The sequence below is a fragment of the Zosterops lateralis genome (genome assembly GCF_965231275.1).
Source record: "Zosterops lateralis genome assembly, chromosome: 18".
In the NCBI taxonomy this organism is placed as follows: domain Eukaryota; kingdom Metazoa; phylum Chordata; class Aves; order Passeriformes; family Zosteropidae; genus Zosterops; species Zosterops lateralis.
Genome location: NC_139778.1, coordinates 5559253 through 5581649, shown reverse-complemented (window position 1 = coordinate 5581649; position 22397 = coordinate 5559253). Strand labels below are relative to the sequence as shown.

Sequence of the window (22397 nt, the reverse complement as noted above, 5' to 3'; positions counted from 1 at the left end):
GGGGCTGTGCCCAGCCAGGTGCCAAGCACTCTTCCCGGCACAGCCAGGCTCTTGCTTCCCTCCTGCCCAAAGCTGCATTGCCCCATCCCTGCAGAGCTCTGCTCCAGGTGGATGAGAGATGGAGATCACCGTGTTCACGGTGGCACCTTGGCATGTCCTGAGGGGCTGAAAGCCCAGGAGCTGTCCTAGCTGCATTCTGAACTGAATCAGGCTGCAGCCTGTGACCTTGGAGCAGAGAGCTCTGGACATTGGAGGCAGATGTTCAGGATGCAGGCCCAGGAATGGCAGGGATGTGGCATCCCAGTGGAGCAGCCGTGTCCCCGGTGTGTGCACAAAGAGATGTGTGATGTGTTTTGGCCAAGGTAGGAGCAAGTGGTATGAAAGGACCAGCCAGGCTTTGGAGGGGCTGTTCTGTGCACAGCCAGGCCAGGGTGATCTCCACCCCTTGCATGACCCGGGAGCAGGGGGAGCCGGGCGGGTACACTCAGTGACCCCTCGTGGGGCTGAGGCTTTGTGTGAGTGCCTGCTCCTCTGCCACCCTCCCCTCCATCCTTCTGCCCCTCCCTCCTCCATCCCCAGCAGTCTTCCCTTCCTCCCCGAGTTTATCCAGCTTCACTGCCCCCTCAGCCCAGAGCAGGGCTGCCGGAGAACAGCTGTGAATCACCGAGCCTGGAGGAGCCCGTTCTCCCAAAGCCGGCAGAGAAGGAAGCTCTCCCGCAGTGATGCTCCCGTTTGGAATCACCAGCATTTCTCCTATGAGTCTCTGTGCAATATTCTTCCTCAGGCTCTAGCAAGAAGGAGCCTTTGCTTCACTTCTTGGCTTCCACCAAAGAACTTGCTGCAGACTGTGCGATGGACACGTCGGGTTTTGCCAAAGTAAATATTGTTGCTGACAAAGATTGTTAAACTATTTACAGACTGAGTGTATTTAATATTTGTGTTACTGGAAGGACAGCACACGGAGATGAAGCTGCTGGGAGAAGGTCCAGCCTGGCCGTGGCTCCTGTGGCTCTTCCCCAGGGATGCTGGAGCTGTGGGAGGCGGCTCTGCAGCCCGGGCGGTGTCCCCAGTCCCTGCCCTTGTTGCATGCTGTATAAAGCACGTGGCAGTAGCTTTCAAGTCACTATTTAAAGCACCACTTTTCTATTGTACAAATGTCACAGGGCACTGCTAGGATAGACAATCACAGGTTGCATTTTTTTAAAAAAATTTCTTTTTCTAAGTGAGATTTTTTTTTTAAGCCAGTCCGTGGAGAATATTCAGAGCACTTGAACCAGAATAGTGTTAGCTGCTCCACTGTGACCTTGTACAGAGCTTTCCAGGTAACTTTCTCCTCTCAGCAAATGTATTTCCTTATTTAAAGGGATGCTGTCAGCTTCAAACCTGTAAGCAAGCACATTTCCTTACCTATGTTACCAGCAACACCTTCATTATTAAAACCCTTGTCTTGCCACTCTGTCTGCTCATGGTTTGCTGTTTGACTTCACACTGGGGCAACCACAGCTATCCCAGCTGCCACCACCTGGTACCAGCTCCATGCCCCGGGATAGCTACAGTCCTTCAAGGCCAGATGAATTTCATCCATGGCAGCAGTTTCTCCTGGAAGATTTCTGAACACATCCACCAGAGTCTCCTGTCTTTTTCTTCTGTTGGCTCTGCCTTTGCTTTGTTTTCCTGCAGACCCCACTCCTTGGGTCCCCCCTGCAAGGCAGAGCTGACCCCCTGCCCAAGCCCTTTTGGTATTTTTATCAGCACTGGGCTGGTGGCCACTGGGTGCTGGGTACAGGCAGAGCTGTGACACAGCCAAACCTCCCACTGCCCACAAGCACAGCAGACTGGGACTTCACCCTGGGGGACCTTGGATCCTTCTCCACAGCAGCCCTTAGTGTCTGTTTCCAGATTTGTCATATATTTCATTTGATTAGAAAAGGTTCTCGGATATTTGCCCACGTGTGTGCAAGGAGGGACTGCCCAGGTGGGCTAAAGGTGAAATGGTCCTGAGACATGGCTCAAGTGAATCTGAAAAGATGTAGATGAGCAAAATAACCAGTTCCTGTGAACATCTTTTAGTGTCTTACCCACACCCTGCAGCCAGGAATGCTGTGATAAACATCTTGGGCTGAGCCGGGTCATGGTTACTCAGAAAATGAGGAGACAATCCTCAGCCTAGGATTATTTTAGGAATATCAGTGGACTGGAGCACTCCCCTGCCCCATCTGCCTGCTGAGGAGAGCCTGAGCAGAGCAGCTGGGGAGGCTGAGTCTCCTTTACCTGCTGAGGAAGGCAAGGAGCAGAGTGAGTGGTAAAGGGATCCTCAGCTCAGAAGGGCAGGAACATGCCTGTCAGATGCCAAGGTTTGGAGCAGAGCACCTGGGGGGGCTGAGTCTAGACCAGGGTCCTGCCCCGGGCAGAGAAAGGGACCAGAGTGTCCCTGAGTCTCCTTCCAGGCCCCAAAGGACACCAGCAGCAGATTTTCTGCTGCATGGAGGAGCGCTCAGCCCGGCTCTGCCTGGGCCCGTGGTCCTCCAGCCAAATTGAAGCAGTCTCCTGGGAAAGCAGAGGGTGTGCCAGTGGGATGGGCCCCTCTCCTCCCCTCCCATTGCCTTCAGTCAGTCCTCACTCAGTCTTCCACGTGTAGGTGATTTTTCCCCCACAGTCTGTTCCAAGGAATTTAGGGTTCTGGGATTTTCCTTTCTCTCAACACCAAGCTGAAGCATCCCAGTGGTGTCCCACTCTCCCCCAGAACTTCCTGCCTGAAAAAAACAGAGGTAGTACAAAACAGACAAACAAAAAATGTTTGTAGAGTCAAATTAACATTTTTCATGCCTTTAGCAATTTTTTTTAAATGTGAGCTACCTGTCTCAGTTCACTGTCCAGTGCCTCCCTCACCACAGTCACTGAGGCATTCACAGCATCTCCCCACCAGCTCTGAGGTCAAGACAGACCATGCAAACCCCCACAGGTACCACGGGCTTTACCACACACAGTCCTGCAAGCCAGTGAATCTCAGAGTGAGTATCTGCCTTCCTACACCAAACCCTTCCAGCCTGTGTGTGCTTTCGGGGCTGCTGGCACAGCTACACCTGCAGGGTGACACCCCTGCACCCGGCTCTTCTGCTCAGCTGAGCAGGGGTTTGCTCTTTGGGCATACCACGTTCTCCTGATGAGAATGTGGGATTTATGCCAAGACAAAGCATAAATTCTGGCTCCCCCCAGAGCAGCTCACAGGCTGCCCTGCTCTTCTGTTTCCAACAGAAAGTGCCGTGTGTCTCCAGGAGAGGGAGTTTGTGCTCCATCTCGTTCTCCAAGCACTTGCACAGCTGTAAACATAAAGGAAAAACACAGTAGCTGTTTCCTTTCCTTGTTCCTCTGAGCAGTCACTCCATTTTTCTCTGGGCCCCTTGCCCCGCTCAGTGCAATGGCCATGTGTGGTTTGTATCAGGAGTCGAAGGGAAAATGGAGTTGTTTTAAAAAGAAGCACCTGTGTGTTAACAGAATCATGGAATCACTGAGATTGGAAAAGCCCTCCAAGACCATCAAGTCCAACCTAATCCTCACCTTGTCCCCAGCCCAGAACACTGAGTGCCACCTCCAGGAATTCATTGGACACCTCCAGGGATGGGCACTCCAAACCTCCCTGGACAGGCCCTGCCAAGGCCTGACCACCCTTTTCATGGGGAAATTCCTGCTGAGGTCCAACCTGAGCCTCCCCTGGCCCAGCCTGAGGCCGTTCCTTCTCCCCCTGTCCCTGTTCCCTGGGAGCAGAACCTGACCCCCTGGCTGTCCCCTCCTGTCAGGGAGTTGTGCAGAGCCAGAAGTTCCCCCTGAGCCTCCTTTTCTCCAGGCTGAGCCCCTTTCCCAGCTCACTCAGCCTCTCCTGGGGCTCCAGACCCTTCCCCAGCTCCATTCCCTTCCCTGGACACACCCCAGGCCCTCAGTGTCCTTCCTGTCCTGAGTGTCCCAGAGCTGTCCCCAGCACTGGAGGTGCCTCAGCAGTGCCAGCACAGGGGAACCCCCAGCAACACAGACCTGAGCCTTTCATTTATACTCACTTGGCCCCCAAAGGGCTGGGATGAAGGCCAGGGGAAGCCATGCCAGAATATTAATAGAAATACTGCCCATGCCACTCCTGACAGAACAGGTAATGATGCACATCCACATTATGCCTCCTTGGGTCCAGGCAGGGACGGATTTGAACTCATCCAAACCTTAAAGCTGGTCTTGGACCTCCCCAGACACATCATGCCCACAACAGAGCACAGTGGAATCTTCTGGATGCTGTAGGATGCTTGTTGAAGATCTAAGAAGCACTTTGGCCATGCCAGTGGGCACAAGGGTGTGAGGGACTGGTGTGAGGTGCCATTCTGGGCCACTAAGCACAGACAGTGGCCAGTGGCTCAAAGTCTGCTGGGAGGCTGGTCCAGAGTCTTTGCACCGAGCATGGAAACCCAGGCAGCCTCAGAGCCTGTGTGCTGGCACAGAGGGTGAGCCAGAGCTGAGCTGTGCAGAGCTGGTCCTGATGCCCACAGCAAAATTCCCATCCCCAGGGCTGGAGAAAGCCATCACACAATGCTCAAGCAAGGAGTGTTGGAATTGTTCAAGGGCTGTCAGGAGCAGTAGCAGTGGCCCTGTGCAGGAATGGAACCTGTTGGAGACAGCAGCAGCATCTGGGATGAGGTCGGATTTTTTCTGTGCTGCCTCAGCAGTGACACAGTGACAACAGGATCCTCGGTGAGGGCAGTGAAGTGCCTGCAGGCAAGAAAGAGTCCAGAGGGAGAATAGAGCATGAGTTCAACAAGCAGAAGTTGAGAGGGACTGAAATGCCCATAAACGTATTCCCTCCCAGGGAAGGAAGGACCATCCCTGGTGTGTGCTCAGATTTTGTCTTCTTCCTTCACCAAAAGATGGATCTTGGATTCTGACAGAAGAGTGAGGATAGTAGGTGACCCAAAAATCTCCGAAGTATTGTGCTGGCAACAAAAGGTCCATAAAAAGGCTTGGTGTGGTGGGAACACAGAATTTAGGCAAACTGACAAGACTTGAGCTACATGAACCTTTCACACTGTGCATGTACACAGCAAGACCTTCTTCAGCTCTGTTTGTCTTCCCTGCCTTTCCTTCAACACAACTGCCACCTTCCAAGTGCTGAGACCCTGCAGGAGCTGGTGCCATCAGCTGATCCACCCATTCCCAACTATTCCTGATCCTGAGGTTTACCGTGACCAGCAATCCCTGCAGGATGCTCTGGCTCTCTCCTCTCTGGGCTGGGCACTCCTGGACTGTCCCATCCAGCCCACTGTAGCAGGACAGACACTCATGACTGAGCCCTCTCCCCCAGCCACTCTTCTTTCCCAGTGGGGCTGCTGGGGCCCAGTTCCCACCTGACTGGACAGATTCCAAGCCCTCCACAGCTTCCACGCAGAAGAGACATCCCAGCACCAGGCAGCAAGACTTAGACATGACTCTGAGACCATCTGGGTTTTGCAGACCTTAACTGCTCTTGCAAAACTAAAGCAGCCATCAGAGCTGGGAGCACCAGCTGCCCTTTCCCTGGAGGGAGGGCACGGCCACCTGCCCTCCTCACAGGGACAAGGTGTCCTGAGCCACCAGAACCTCCCTGTGCTGCAAACAGTGCTCGCCTGAGAGGTGCCCCAACACACCGAGGGCCCAGCAGTCTTTCAGAGACAGAAAATACATCCAGAACTCCCTACACCTCTTTCATCTGGCACAAGCAGATTTGAAGGTTCTTTCCTTCCTCCTTTGAAGGTTTCCTCCACCTGGAGGCCAGGCTTGGAAGGCAGGTATTCCACAGCTCTCAGTGAACCTTCTCGTTCATGTCTGACCTTACAAAAGGAAAATAACAAGGTCACAGTCGCATCTTAGTTTTATTACAACTGACCTGCAGGCAAAAGAATAGAACTATTACATAAACACTCTGATCCATGTATAATAGCTTAAATAGAGGAGGAAGTCAAACCAGGATACTGGATAAAATATTCAGAAGCTCTTTGAAGCAGTTATGTTCCTGAGCTTCATTTTACAGACAATAAGGCAACATCCCTGCACATCAGCTTTTTGATATTTTTATACATTTTTTTCTATGGTACAAAAAAAACCCCAAAAAACCCAGAATTCACAATGTACAGTTCTTACACTATTTTCACAGTTTCTGAACACTATACATCTTTTTTTCCTTTTTTTTTTTTTTTTTTTATAGATACATTGCAATAAATGGTGCACTCTTAATAATTTATAATAATCTATGTTGGATAGGATAAATCTGTCCTGTACAGCCACCCAGGCAGCAGCACCTCACTCCTGTCACTGGCAGCTCAAAGCTTTGCATTTCCATTCCCAGCAAACTGGTCCTGGGCTGGAGATGGGGCGGCACCAAAGCACAGACCCAGCCATTTCAACAGGGTAGAGCAAGGCAGTCCCATCTGTTTTGGGAAGTTCCATCTCAGTGCTGGCCCTCTGAAAGGCTTTTGGGTTCCCTGTCACCGGGAGAAGTGAGTCAGACTTTCACACCCCAAGGGAGGGGCAAAGCCCCACCTGTGGCTGCCCTTCCTGGGTCTGGGTCTCTTCAGCCCCCCACAGGCAGCACCCCTCGAGTCCTGGAACACCTGCAGTCTCATTCCAGGGGCTGAAGGCTGGAGAGAGGAATCAGCTCCACGGGGATTTGCCTGAGAAAGGCTCAGGGGGTGGGGATACAATGACTGCTTCAGCCATGCCTGGGTCTGACTGACCTTTATGCAGGATGCTCCAGAGCTGTCTGGAAGGAGCAGTTACTGCAGAAACCTCTGCCTTCTCTGTTTTGGGAAGACTTTGGGGACTGCCTTGCCTGAGGAGCAGCCCAAGAGGAACACAATCCAGGAAGGGCAGGACCAAGGGGTCCCGAGGGCTCGGTGCCAGCAGGAGCACCAGGCTGTGTCACCTCCCCGTGGCTGGCAGTCCCCAGCTGTGTGCCAGTGCACAGCCTCGGCCCTCCTTCCCAGCTGGGAGGTGCTGGTTGTCTTCAGTGCTCTGCCTGGGGCTGGTGTGCACAGGTGGGGAGCCCTTCCTTGGGGATCCTGCCAGCACCACGGTGTTTTCATTCCCACTTGGTCCGGGCTTTGATGGGAGGTTGCTCTAACACTGATGAAGTCCTACCAAGCACCTAAATCAGCTCAAAACGGAAAGTAGAGACCCTGCAGCCTCCATTATATCCCTGGTGTGCTACTAAACACGTGAAAACTGCAATATTTGAGGAGAAAAAAGTTTTTGGGAAAATTATTCTTTAAAAAATGCATCAGTTAAACAAATAGAAAAGTCTGACGTACTGTTACACTTAGGAATGGACCAGAAGACAACAGCTTGCCTGGCCTTGCTGGGCAGCTGAGAGGTGTTAGATGTTCATTCATCTCCTGCACCTAACAATCTCAGAGAGGTTTGCTCTGGGTGCAGCACAAGCAGCTGTGGAGGTCACAGAGGAGGCTCAGTCTGCAGGTGGAGGTGAATTGTCTCCAGCAAGCTCAGCGGGGTGTGGTGGGCACAGAGCCCATGGCAGCAGGGCCACCCCTCCATCCTGCCTGCAGTGGCAAGAAGGAAGAGCTCAAGTTTGGACTGGGACTCAGGAGCTCAGGGACATGGGGCTGGGAGGGCTGGGCTGGCCACAGGCACAAGCAGCAGGGCTGGGGACAGCAGCAACATGAGGAACACTGGCCAGGACTCGCAGCCATCAGCTGGTGGCCCATTCAAGCAGCTGCAACCTCTGTGGATGGCACTGGGTGAAGGCAAAGCAAAGCCAGTGGGTGGTGAGCACTGTGCACTATAAACCAGGTCAACAAGCAGGTTAAATTCAATCAAGTAGTTTAATAATTCTTCAGGTCAAAGGTCTTATCTTACCAGGTAACAATTTACAGGACACCTAGTTAAGAGTGAAGAGTGGCTGGCTTGGTAAAAGGAGGAAGAATACATTATGTCCCATCTCAATAGTTTAATGTTAGCCTCTTTCAACGCAACATATTTTTGGTAAAGACATATTCACTATATTTAACATGATCTCTCTTTAACAGCAAGTTCAGCTGAACACACTGTCCCCAGAAAGTACACTGCGACTGTAAAGCAACAGAATTTCATAGCAGTAAATCTATTGCACTTTGTGAAGAATAAAATTCTCCTTTGCCTTTCCAGCTCCAGAAGGCAAAACATCTCGTTGGTTAAGCAAGTTCTTCTCCCTCCAGGCAAAGTCTCTTAATGTTCAGACAGACAACGCCTAACTTTTGTTTGTTTGCTTTTTATTATTACTTGAAACAACAATTGGAAGAGTTTGAGAGAAAAAATCTTTCCAGTAGCTGCTGAGGAGTCTCCATGTTTTGAGTCTAGAAATGAATTTTAGGTGCTATCCAATCACAGTCAACAAATAAATGTACTTATTTCCACATTTCATGAATATGTCCACAAAAGAGCAAGATGAGGTCTCTCTGTGACCAACACTAACACTGTGTGATCAGGTATTACAGGGATGCACTTTATATGTGACAACAGTATACAGACAGGATGGAAATAACACCAATATTATTGCACATGGTGTCTGGGCGAGCATTAAAAACACTGCAATATGTGATGAAAATTCTTTACAGCTTGTTTTCTCTCAGCCCTTTTTCTAGAGTTTGATGTAGCAGCAGTATCAATCCACGTACATTGGAGAGCTGGGAGTTGCTGGCATTTGATCCAGGATTTTACAAACATAGCATGCAACATCCACTGTGCGTTCCTCATACATCAGGATGAAGGGATGTTTCTGGAAGCAGATAAAAAACAACAGAGTTACTCTGGTCACCCTCCTGGTACATGCCCCTCAGATAAAAACTGAGCAGGTGAATTTGTCTGGTCCAAGATCAAGCTCTGTGGTGGCTGTAGGACACCAGGACACAGCCTGGTCCATTGGAATTCCCACACAGGGAATCTATGCCTAACTGGGAGGTTAATGGAAGTGGGAGGTTACTGAGGCAGGACAGGAGTCCAGTGTCAGGAGCTGACAGGCAGGAGCTCAGGATGCAGGATCAACAGCTCCTCTGTAGCACTGACATTTACTCAAATACTTTCAGAAGAGGTTTCAACATCAGCATTGTCACAGTGGGGAGAGCAACAGGAGTGACAGGGAGTGGCTTTGCAGAGGTCAAACCCAGCTCTGCTCTCCTGAGCCCTGACCCTCTGCTCTGCCCCCAACAGGCAGCACTGGCCAGACCCATATCAGAGCAGCTGGGACATAACATCAGGGAGGTTCAGGGCGAGGACATCAGGCAAACCCCTTTCACATCAGGTGATGTGAAACCCCAGGACTGGTGGTAGAACCACAGTGCCTTCCAGGTGCCCAGAGCTCCTTGAAGGTGCACAGCTGCCACATGTGACTGATGCAAGCCAAAAGTATTGCTGCCCTCTCTCCTTTAGCATCACCAGCACATACAGGCCCTGCTGCCTCCAGGGCTCTGTTCCTTCAGATCTCAGTTCTGCCTGAGCCTAGTCCCATGTGAGCTGTATGTTGGAGACATTGAAAGATGCAGCACTGAGAACTCACCAGAAGCTCTTTGTACTTTGGCCTTTTGGACTCGTCCTTTGTAAGGCTAAAGAAAGCATAAAGATAATTAGAAGAATGTGGGAAAATGTTACAGGCATCAAATACAAACTTTTACAGGACATGATGCTGTTGCAGTGGGTCTCATCTTCTTTGGTTTTCTGGAAAACCCATTCTTGCACCGTGAGTGACCACAGGAGTAACTTCTCTCCCTCCCTTGCATTCATCCCAGCTGTGCAGGGACTGGGGCTGTGTCTGACACAAACTCCCTGCCGTGCAAACTTTCCTCCTTACCACATCTCCCCACTCTAGCACAGCCTCTCAGAGGTTTTCTCCTAATTCCTTTCCTGAAGAGCAGTTTCCAAGGTTTGCCCTTCAGTCCCAAACCACACAAATTCCCCATCACCTCCAAACCATTAAAATGTGAGAGGTCCTCACCCTTATGCTGGTGCAGGAATGAAAAATTCCTGCAAAGAAGCCAGGAAGTGCTGGACACATGATCCTTGCCAAATACCAGCCAACAAAACAAGCCAACCCCAAGTGCTTTCAGCAGCACACACTCACCACAAGTTGACGAAATTGATGAAACTTGGGGAAAACTCCCTTTCCTCTGAATTACTCAGCTGTGGTGGGTCTCCTTTCACTACTTGTGTCAATTGGTCAAACACACTGTTCCACTTGGGGTAGGGGAATCGCCCCGTGGCCAGCTCGTACTGAAGGGAGACAGCAACAGAACCAGGCAGGTTTACATCAGGGAAGATCAGTCAGGGAAAAAAAAAATGTCTGCAACAACCTTGAACCCCCCCCCAGAAGGAAGACTGAGATGAGATTCTTCATCCAATTCCCTGTATGATTCTAAGTAGAGGGAAGGTTTTACCCAGCAGTAAGTTCTGCTGACTGTGTGAGGGGCATGGCCAGATTTACCCCAACCATGCTATGTCTGCTCCTCTACTGACTATAAAACAAACGAGTGTAGGAGAGCAAAATCCTCCAGTCCTTTCCCAAGCATCCTAACAGCCACTAGAGAAAATGGATAATGAGAATAGCACAATCCCATGATATCGCAAGTTGGAGAAGACCCATTAGGATCCCTGAATCCAATTCCCTGCTCCTCTCAGGATAATGAAAATTAGTTTTTTTAAACATCAGTGCTGAAAACAGAAGCTACTGGTTCATACTTAATTGCATCTGCTTTCTCTTCTGCTTCACAACCTGGAGAAAGTAAGAGCTTTTCACTGTGTCTATGTGTGCAGCCAGCAGTGCTGTGTGGTTAAGCCAGTGAGGAATCAGAATCCCAGAAACCAGGATTAACCAAAGTCTGTGCAGCCAAAGCACAGCAGCTGCCAGGGCTGTCAGAGGCTTATTCACACAGGCTGGGTGCTCTGCTCTGCACCACCACACTCAGCACCCTCATCTCAGGTTCTGAACACAAAATTCATTTACAACCCAACATCCTGCTCTCTGCAAACACAGCTGCAGGGGCTCAGGGGAACCATTCATGTGGAAAGCATCCAGGCTGTGTCTGAGCCAGCAGGGCCCACTTCAAGCACAACACAGGAAGGAGCTGGGCTGTGCTGCCAACGTGTGACACCTCCACAGTGCCCAGAGCAGGCAGGCTGCAAAGCCCCTCACTCAACTTACCAATGTGATCCCCAAGCTCCAGACATCTGAGCGCACGTCGTAGCCTTGCCTGGACGCGCTGGGATCTATCCTTTCCGGCTGAAATGGAAGAAGGACCAGTCAAGCTCAGTGCCATGCAGGGAGCAACAAGAAGCATCCGCAAACCTAGAAAAAACCCTGAGCCTGGTACAGCTCCAGAGGCAAACCTGTGGCCAAGGCAGCCTTCCAACCCCAGCAGAGAAACATCTCAAGGAATCACTTTAAACACTGATTTTGTGGAGGTGTAGTGTAAAAGGTGATCAGAAATGGCAACTTATCACAGTCCAATTCTTTGGTTTTTTTTCCTTTTGCACAAACACCCTGAATAATTGTGACTGTCTTTTAGTTAGTTTTGTTCAATTTTGGGATCTTGTTAACACAAAGTTTCGCTTTCTACATTTTCACAGCCAAGTTGTGCCCAAGGGATCACAAGAACTGGAATCAACATCTCATCCACCACCCTGGGGACTGAGGCTTAGCAGCATCTACCAGAACTCTTCTCCCCAACCAGCTACTAAAAAACTATTAAAAACAATGTGCTTTAAGAAAAGCTATCTAAACAAGATTTTAGTCATCCCTTGAAGGCAACTATGATGTTACAAGGCTTTAAGGCATCCAAAATGTCTTTCATAGAAAGCAATATCGAGCCAGACATGGGTGATTCACACCTAAGAAAAAGTTATCTAGAGAGCTGAGCCAGCAAAAATCCTCTTCATGCCTGGTATGTCAACTTTATGAGAAACCTCAGTCTGCCTTCTTAAGTTAAAAATATAATAATTAACATGTCAAAAGAAACAGGCTCTCATTCAGTTTTGACTACAAAAATAATAAAGATACCTGGATAGCAATAAATTCTAAATTATGGGGTACAGGAAATACTCTGAAAAGCCTGGTTACTTTGTAAGCTACATTTTAATATAATTTCATGGCGGATGCAGCCGAAAATGCAGCAGCAGGTAGCCCAGCCCTGAACTCCACTGAGGACACACCCATGATGGCTGGGCTTGGCCAGTGCTGTGACTCCCACACCACAGAGGCACAGGGATGTGCCACAGCAGAGCTGATGAAGGAGGGGACTCTGCATGGGGAGCAGCTGCTCTGGGCAGGGCCAAACTGCTCAAAGGCCCTGGTGGGATGGGTGGCACAGATGGTGAGACAGAGCACCCATGAGGGGCACCCTGCTCCTGTGACCCAACAGAGCAAGGGGGATTTGGCCCTAGACCATGGTGGCACAGTTAAAGGGAAAGCAGGACGGACCAAAATAAATCCCATCTAAATACAGAGCAGGAAGAATGCTGAGAATTTTCCATGGAGATCACATGGGAGCAATTAACACCAATGAAGGAAGAGTCACCATGTCACACTGTGGGGACCTGGGGTGAGGGCTGCAGACAAAGCCTGGCTCAGGCCAGGTGTCCTCCTGATGCCAAGTGCAAGCAGGAAAGGAAATGGCTGAGGTGGAGATTCATCTCTGGATGTGCTGATGGGATGAAGGGACAGGCTATGGATGCATCAGAGAAGGGTACAGGCTACCACAGGGTTTCTCCAGTTCAGCATCCACCTGAGTACCAGCATCTTGACTGAAAAACGAGCAGTGGGCACCACAGACCTCCCTCTCTTCCAAACCCCAGCTATACAAACACAGCCATACATGGCCTGATCTCTGCCTGAACCTGAATACAACACATCCAGCTGGCCCTGACAGCACTGCCAGCAGTGCCATTGTCCACCTTCACCAGGGAGAAGTGAGAAGCCACACTTTGCAGCCAGAGGCTCCAGGCTGACCTGGGAAAAGAACCTGAATGACCAAGGATGGAGGTGACTCCTGAAGCTCTTGAAGGAGGAGGGCAGGGCAGAACATCCATCCTCATGCTGGCTGAGTCTGCCCCTCCCTAAACCAAGCACTTCCAGTCTCACCCTTCCTCTCTGACACAGGCACTGGGTTCACTGGGGCATTCAGAAGGCAAAAAGCAGTAATGTCACAAAGGCCACCAGCTCCAGCATGGCACACAGAGCCCACTCCCAGCAGCATCCACACAGCCAGAGGCAAGACAGGGACCACAGGAAGCAGCACTGAGACAGGATGCAGGGCTGGCCAGGAGCACCCACTGCTGGGTGAAGGCTGTGGAACCTCACCTGGAGCAAACCCCCAGAACAAGGCATGGGTCAGGAGGGCTCAGAACAGCCCAGGCTGCTCCAGGGGCCAGCAGCTGCCTGGGAACTAGTCCTGCCTTTCTTTCCTTCAGAGAACATGAGGTACCAACACTTACAGGCTCTTGCTCACTGTAACAATTGCAAGGGAACTGAAAGCCAAAAGCAAAACAACCTCTCAGCACTGCAGCTCAAAGGCTGAGGCGCCACTTGCTGTGACAGCTCCAACAATTTTGGTTCAAGCAAACAGCACTTGCTTGGCAGCTGGACATGGCTCCTGCTGCCTCCTCAGAGCACTCACTGCCAGTCTGGCTGACATCCAGTGTCATTGTTACCAACAGCTATGTGGGGACCAGGTTCCTTTAGGGGGTAAATGCCATGGGGTTGGTGGGCCTTGCAAAACAAGACACTATCATCAGGGAGAAGCATCCAGCAGCCCTAAGCAGAGCCTCCCTGGCTGAACAGAGCTACTACTCTTGGCCTATTTTACACTAAAAAAATACTATCTGCTTTTTGAGAGGAGTGTGGCAGCCTGACTCCTACCCAGGTATTATCCAGTTCGATCACAGCATCCCTTCAGGTATCAGCCTCTGCTGGCTTGGAGAAATAGCTGACAGATGACGCGCAGGCACACTGGGGACATCTCCCCATTTCCCAGGCTCCCTGGTACATGGAAATGCTCATGTACTTGGAAAGGAGTCACTGAGGCTGCAGAGAAGAGGCCAATCATCTCCCACATCACTTGCCAGCTGCTGGCTGCCCCACAAACCCTGTGTCCCTGCCAAGGCTCTGAAAAAACACAAACTGAACTGCAACACTTTTGCTCAATTAAAAGTCCACCCAAGTCTGGAGCTGCCGATGGACCTGCACAAATCACAGAGTGCACATGGACAGACAGATAGGAAAAACAAAAACCAAAGGGCTATGGAAGCACTAACCCAGCCACATGCCAGGGGAAAGGGAGCACTGCAGCTATTTACAGACATCTCAGGAACTATCATGGCACAGCTACACCAACAGCCTGAGCAGAGCTAACCACCTACCCCCATGGCTCAAAGAAAGATCAGAGTCAGGGCAGACAGGTTTTGCCTTGGATACCACAGTCACAGAAAAGCCATCTGAGAGCCACGGTTTGGGCAAGATGGAAACCATAATGTAAAAGAGAGATCTTTTCCTTTTTTCTTCTTGGTGGTAGATAAAAAGAGTTCAGGAAACAGTATTTTTCAGCATACAGAGCCATAAATATATAACAAAAAATTAAAGATAAGCACTAAAATTGAAGTTATATGAACAGCAGCAAGCACACAGCTCCCTGCATAAGGTACCTTCAGCTCTTATGAGAACAGAGATGCATTTTCAAAGCACCTTGAAGCAATGAAGTGTTTAAAACACTCAGACAGCTTCCAAAATCACCACTATAGCTCTTCTCTCTGGGAGGGGGAGGGCAGCAAACAAGCAGGACAGACTCCCAGGAGCCACGACTCAGCCCCAGCAATTTCCACACAGCTGCTCTGCTACTGCCACTCTCCAGAATCACATTCTCCTGGAATGAAGTTCTGGTACACTTTGGAATTAAAGTGGTTTACAAAAATCACTGTAATTCTGCTCTGCAATAACTCCTGTGACATAATCTTACCAGAGCAAATGGATTTCTTGCAGACCAAGACAAACCCACACTCTGACAGCCCTGCTCCCCTGGGCAATGCTGTTTTGGAGCTGCTGGAAGGCAGAGAACTCCTCTCCACTCCAGCACCACAGCCCTGGCAGCAGCAGAGGAACCCAGCAAAAATCCAGGAATTTGGTCACTTTGCCACAGCCTGGATGACACTGCCACAGCAGCACTCGATCCAGAGGTCAGTTTCATCCAGCAAGGGGGTGTTCATCCCATAGGAAACAGGCTGATAAGAGGGAACGTGAGATCCCCCAGAGCCCAGGGCTCATCCCACTCACCGCCATGTACGGCCGGCACCCTGCATCCCGCGTTTTGGCAATGGAGTCCACAAGCTGTCCACTAATGCCAAAGTCACAGAGTTTAATATTTCCATTTCTGTCCAGAAGAATATTGGAAGGTTTGATGTCTGCAGGGGAAAGAAATTTAAACCAGTAAGTCACGGCTGGAGGTTCCAATTTCAAGCAGAGCAGCTGCAGAGGATTGAGGCCGGCAGTGCCACGCCGTCGCCATCACCCTTGGCGCTGGATCCTGCAGGGGAGCATGAGGGGATGGAGCCAGCCCCAGAGATGCCACGCGCCCAAAGGCAGAAGCAGATGCCCAACCCCCCTGAAATCACACTTGAATGGAAAAAGCACAGGCTGAAGGGGCAACAGAACAGGCCCTGGGACCCTTATTCAAACCCTGCACTCAGACTCACGGCGGTACAGGTGCTGTGCTTACACTACGAGTGAACCAAAGGCTGCTAACAATTCTTGCAATTATTTTAACAGACAAGAAGAAAAGATATGAACTTTAAAAAAAGACATGAAGAACTCACCTCTGTGAATGATTTTCAAGTTTTCTTTTAAGTGGTTTAGTGCTTTCACAGTCTAGGAAAGAAAAATAGATGAAAAATAAGCAGATGTTGCAAGAGTCCTGTGATTATTAAATTTTTGGAACTCCAAGAACAGGAGTAAAAAACATTTAATACATGGAGATATCAGTGCTGTAACATGACACATAATAAAAGCAGTTTTCTCTGAACCTTTTCTGCAAACATAAGGTGATATAAGAGAGGGTATGGGCTGAATGAACACACATTCCCTGTGACCTGCCAAGATCCCACTCTGGGAGAGGTGAGCAAGGGGTGGAGCCAGAACAATCTCTGATGTTAATTATCCTGAGCAATTACTTACTTCAAGCCCTACACAACATTTTTTTCAGCAGGTCACAACTGCTTATTTTAATTACCTGACTTTTCATTAGGCCAGAACTTCCAGGTTTTATCAAGAGAACATCAATCAGGTTCTCCAGTGCTTTTGGGAGCCTTTGCAGAAGACTGCCGGAAGCTTCTCTGGTCTGGGCTGGTACCTGTGCTGCTGGTGCTCACATTCAAGCAGACTGAGCAGGAAGCTGATCCTGGGGTCTGTTCCTGAACTGATTACTGACCCCAGGATCTCCTTTCTACCACACTGCAAAAAAGTCATGAGCATCCTGAGGAACCATTCCCAGTGTGGTGCAAACAGCAGCAGCAATTTTGCTCCAGAGACCAACTGGCTTTTCACATGGAGTGGGATCTGAACAATGATCTGAACTTTTCAATTATCTTCAACGAAAAAGTTTAACAAAATACTCACAGCTAAAGTGATTTTGCCTAAGATTTCTTCTGGAATAACATCATCTAATACACTATATACATATTTGTAAAACTTATCAAACGAGGTAGACATGAGCTCCATACAGATCCAACAGTCACCCTAGAAAAAGAAAAGAATGTGTGTTACTGTTGAGACAAAAATAGGAAATACAAATCCAGAGAGCACACAGAGATCCACTGAATCCTATGAAATATATTAACAGCAACATGCATTTGATAGAAGGGATGTAACTCAGCTTGATTAGTCTTAGCAATGAAAGACTTGTTCCCATTCACAGCAGAGGCATTTACCTGCCCAACTCACACCTGACATTACAGTTTAGATGCTTGAACCCAGATGAATCCAAGCCTCACACACTGTTTTGCTCTCCAGAAGGCTGCAGGCACAGTGGAACACCCAGAAGAGAAGAACTGCTTTCCCAGGAAGGGCTGTCTGCCTGGGGAAGAAGACTTTGGTTTACAGCCACGGGCAGCTCCAGTTTATGCTGCTCATTTGGCATCAGGCTTTTCACATCAGCTCTAGGCAGAGCAGGAGCTGATGTCATCTACTCAAAGGCTGCTACAAGCCTGAGCCCAGAAAACTCTCATTTCACCCAAAAAAAGCAGAAGACGGAATAAGTGCTGTGACAGACACAGAAGCAGCAATATCACAAGAGGCCAGAGCAGTGCAGCAGGACAAGGGCATGACCAGCCCACTTTAGAAGACCTGGAAAAAGATGAACCTGGGCTGCAACAGACTGCACGTTGGCTATGGAGGAAGTTGGCTAAGGAATTGTTCAGATTTAAACTGCAGAAATTAAATTGGGCAATACATGTAGAAAATTTATTTTTTTTCCACACTAGCAACAAAGGCAAAGTGCAGATGAAGCACTTCTATATGATGGAGAGTAGCTCAGGGCAAGCAACGTGGCTCCAGAGCCTGTGATGTGCATAAATCAAGCGAGACTGGAAGCCCACCAGAGCTTTACAAGCCATCTGTGGTGAGAAGCAGCCTCTCTCTCATGCACTGGTTCTACTGGCCACAGCGCCATTCAAAAACTGCTTCTGCTTTGATCAGATTTATTAAAAAATTGGGACACAGCTATACTCTTGGGCTATTGTACTGAGACTGTGGGGGATTGGACTGGTTCTGGAGAGCCAGAATATCACTGGCCACCTGCAGCCTTGTATTTATATCCAGCTGCACCAGTATTGTGAGTGGTTTCCATTGCCCAGGTTACAACAGCTGGTGTTTGGAGAGAAAAACAAACCAAGTGAACAACACTTGAGGAAAGCCATTATCATCATAAAGGCTTCACATGTACTCTGCATCACAGGTTGGGATGGGTATGGTACTGAAACCTCAAGTAAGTACAACAAATTTCTATCCAATGGTGATTTTTAAGCATTAAAAAACCCCTTTATGATCAAAAGCATGCAAGGAAAGACCTTGTTTACTGGCCTCCTGAAGTAGATGCCATAGAGAACTCTTGAATTGATCTGGTAATATAAAACCCTACGTGGCCTACATGAATTCATGTCAGCAAGATCAGTGGAAAAAGGTAACAGGCCTTTTCCACTACTATGCAACATCCTTAAGGCTGGTGGCAAGATCCAAAACTCTACAGGCTGACTCTTCTTGGGACCTGGAGAGCCCTACCTGTTGCAAACTGGTGAATTTTAATGGGAAGAAAAGGAAGACTGGCTGGGCAATGGGGAGTCAGCTGTCTTCCTAACGAAATACCAAGAAGTGCTGATGTCCATGGGTAAGTCCTACTCCATTGTGAACTGAGAGGACAAAATCACCCTAACGAAAGTTTCAAATTCTGCCTCTTAGGTCAGGTTGATTTCCAATGATAAAATGGTAAAAGAAGTGTTTTTATTTTCTCTTCTTTTTAGAGCTATTCTTCCAAAGAATGTATTTTAGTCTTTATTGGATGATAATGCACATCTTGTAGACATTCCAAAAAATGTCCAGGAACACCCTGTGCATTTAATTCAAAATATCCCTGCCAGGACGGGCACAAAAGCCACTTCACAAGCAATGGAGATGCTTCAGCTTCTCAATGCAGGGAATTCCCATTGACAAGGGAGAAGGTGTGACAAGGATGTCACTTGTCTGGAGTGCAGCTCACCAGGAAAGCACCTGTGGGTCCAGGTGGACATTAAGCTGAACATGAGCCAACAGTGCATCTTTGCTGGGCTGAAGGATCACAGCATGAGGCAAAGCATTGCCAGCAGGTGGAGGGAGGTGATCCTTCCCCTCCATCCAGCAATGGTGAGGCCACATCTGGAGTGCTGTAACCAGTGCTGGGCTCCCCAGTACAAGAGAGACTCCAGCAAAGGGCAACTAAGATGACTGAGGAACAGGAGCATCTTCCCCACGAGAAAGGCTGATAAAGCCAGGACTGTTCAGCCTGGAGAAGCTTCAGGGGAATCTCATCAAGCTGAGGTGAAGCTGCACAGGGAATGGAGCCAGGCTCTCTCAGTGGTTCTGAGCAACACAAGCAGGGCACAATCTGACACAGGAGGTTCCCTCTGAACATGAGGAAGCACTTTCTGTGAGGGGGATTGATCATTGGCACAGGTTGCCCCAGGAGACTGTAGAGACTCTATCCCTGGAGAGATTCAAAAGCTGTTTGGACACAATCCTGGTCAAGTGGCCCCACATGACCATGGAGGTTGGAAGAGGTGACCTCAGAGGTGCCTGCCAACACCCACCACTCCACGATGCAAATGCTGAAGGTTTAATCACATCTGCTCATTGCAGGGGCACCCAGCTCTCTATGCAAGTTGCAGCTACACCAGTAAGAGAGACTGACAAATGTCACCACCACCACTATATATTTACATAGCACACAGGACACTTTTCCTACAGACCAGGGACTGACAACAGGGACAGATGTGCTGAGGGATGGCAGCACAGTCAAGGATTTCCATAAAAACAGTGTGAGATGCATCAACAGCGAAGAGATCAAACAACTGAGCAAGGCTATGTCAGCAATTCACACCAGCCCAGCACTGTGCTACCAACACATCCATCCCAGCTCTTCTCTCCTGCCAGCAGAAGTTCCCCATGGGTTGATTTACCCAGCTGCTTAAGGCATGTTCTGCAACTAGCAATGAATTTTTCATTGAATAATCTTATCAAGTATTGAACTTGTTGGTTTAAACTTGGCTGTGTTGGTTTAAACTTGCATTGTGTAGGAGTCACTCCTGAGATTCCAAGTCAGATAAGGCTTCTTTCCTCTTCCCCTCTTAAAAAGAAACACAATCAGAAGAAGTAATTTGAAGAGCCACTAGTGTGGTCATGGTAACTACCCAAACATTCCTAGCTTTACAGGTACTATTTCAAACCAGAGCAGCTGTAAAGCTTTTAGCAGACAGGCAAGAAAAGAAGACCATATTTTTTCTCAGACTGAAAAAACTCTTAAAACAGCTAGGCTCAAGGCCAAAGTCTTGGGGGTACCAGTGCAGCCCTGTGGGGTCAGCCCACAACTCCTCTTTTCTCACAAGGAGAGACTCAAGTGAAATGTTTTCAGAACCCCTGTCAACAAACTTTTTTTTTTTCCTTCCCTCATCTTGCAAATACTGCCTTGAGAGGAAACACATGAGCAGGAGTAGCCAGATCCTCTTCAATCAGATCTCTGGTGGCAGATGTGGACAGCTCTGTGTGCACCAGCAGGACTCTGGGCTCTCCTGGGTGCAGTATGGAAAAGCCAGTTGGGTCTCCTGGGGCCAGTGGGAACCCCACGAAGTTCAACAAGTGTAAGATCCTGAACTTGGCTCAGGGCACTCACCAGTATAATGATGATGGGATTGAGAGCAGTCCTGAGGAGAAGAGCTGGGAGATACCAGTGGATGGAAAATTGGACATGAGCTGGTAACATGTGCTTGCAGCCCAAAAAAACAATCATGTCTTGGCAATGGTGCACTAAAGCCCCTGATTCCATGCATAGACTGAAACACTGTCTTCTGCTTTTTCAGCTTTGTTCTTGTTTCATTGACCAGGCAATTTAATCTCAGCTAGTGGGTGCCAATGAGCTGAAGCAAAGTCCTGCACCTGGCAATCAACTTGTGCTTATTGCACTGTTACATGTTCCATCACATGCAGAGACATAGAGCAACAGAAATGTCCCTTCTGACTGAAGAACAGGCAGCAAGTGATAAAGGTTTAGAGGTTTAGGTGCTGTCTGCTGAAGGACAAGCAGCACCCAGAGAAGGCTCTCCCTATCACAAAATGCACAACAAGCAAGAGAAAATACAACTACAGAAGTTTTTGTGTAGTATTTTCTGCCTTTTTAAAATCAAACTGCTGGTATTCACAGAGGCTGCCACAGGAAGTGTTCACAGCTACTTCTCTGACTGCAAGCTGGGACACTTGCCTGGCTACAAAGTAAGACCTTGCATAATTTTGTCCAATTTGGTTTAGTATTCCCACACTATCAGGATCCCAGAGCTTAGGTCTGCCTCTCCACATCAAACAGTCCCTGTTGTGGAAGGCTGCCTGCTTTCCCTTTGTGCCAGCTGCTTCTCCTGGAGCTGCTCGGATCCTGCCAGCCCTCTGATTGCACAAGATGCCTATTCAGTGTGTTAAACTCCTGTAACGAGGCTCACATGGAAGTCTTTCACCTTTTAGGAGCAGGCAAAGAAGATTTCTCATCAGTCACTCCATCCATAGCCAGAGAACCTGAATCCCAGCTCAGAGCAGGTAACCCCAAAAGGATTTCCTTACTTTTCACCTTGAAATACTGGAACAAAGAGCTTTGTTTTATATAGTTTGCTGCAGATTTCCTGAGAGAGTTTGGGTCTTTACCAATATCCCATGAGCTTTTATACCCCATGGGATGGTACAGCAGCGACCTGGATATTTCACAATTATCTGAGAACAGAGCTGATATGCAGACTGAGGGATCAGACAGATCCAAACATCCTGGTGAAATTCCTTTTTTCCCTTTCTGTGCTTCTCTGCTGTCATACTTTGGTATCTTTAAAAGATTAAGATTCTACTTAATCTTGGAACAAGTAATTAATAGGACAAGACAGAAAACTTTATGGAAGCCTCCCAGCTCACCCTGTGTACCACTGAGGAATGTGACTTAGAATATCCCTAGGCAGTGAGGGACCAAGGAGAGGGGAAGGCTGCTTTCATCTCAGAAGCAAACACCACTTAATGCTGAAGGGGGGAAAAGGAGATTTCACTCCAATTAAAGTGATGCCAATGAAACCTTTCCCAGACAGAGCATACAAGGCGCCCTGGGAGTCCTGCCTGGCTGCAGGATGATGAGACTTTTGGACATGACAAAGAGTGCAGCCAGGCTGACATCTGGGTGCTGATTAAGGTAAGTTCTTATATTGTTTATGTATTTACATTTATATCCTGGGATGTGCCCAGAGCTGAAGGGGGGTGAGAGGCTTGCACAGCTCTGAGCATGATGCTCATCACCATCTGGCAAGACACTGTTTTGTCCACAGACCTTTTCCTCACACCAGCTGACAGCCCTGTCACCTTCATCTCAGCAAAGCTGGAAATTTCCAGCCAAATTGAGGCTCCACACATGGTAGGACTTTGTACTGTGTGAACATGGACAATGCCTGCTGGCCTAAAATGGCTCTGTGTTCAAAAAGATCAGAAAAAGCAGAGCATGGGGAAAGGAAGTATTATTATGCTTATTTTAGTAAATGAGACTTAAAGCCAGAGGAGTGACCTGTCAAAATTACAGAGGCAGACTCTCTAAAATCAG

The 22397-nt window shown here is 48.8% G+C and overlaps 1 protein-coding gene across 2 annotated transcripts in view; it reads right to left on the bottom strand.

Annotated features, from left to right (window-relative positions):
• Positions 1–7737: 7737 nt before the first annotated feature.
• Positions 7738–22397, bottom strand: part of MAP2K4 (mitogen-activated protein kinase kinase 4) — a 65926-nt gene continuing 51266 nt past the window's right edge. The window contains exons 6-12 of one of the 2 annotated variants that reach the window (XM_083874490.1): positions 16655–16774; positions 15856–15907; positions 15317–15444; positions 11198–11275; positions 10121–10269; positions 9560–9605; positions 7738–8782 (exon numbers count right to left, since the gene is read on the bottom strand). In XM_083874490.1, the coding sequence (XP_083730616.1) occupies positions 8669–8782; positions 9560–9605; positions 10121–10269; positions 11198–11275; positions 15317–15444; positions 15856–15907; positions 16655–16774 (687 nt within the window). In that variant the 3' untranslated portion in view covers positions 7738–8668. The remainder of the gene's footprint in view (positions 8783–9559; positions 9606–10120; positions 10270–11197; positions 11276–15316; positions 15445–15855; positions 15908–16654; positions 16775–22397) is intronic. The other variant, XM_083874491.1, reaches the window with a different exon arrangement.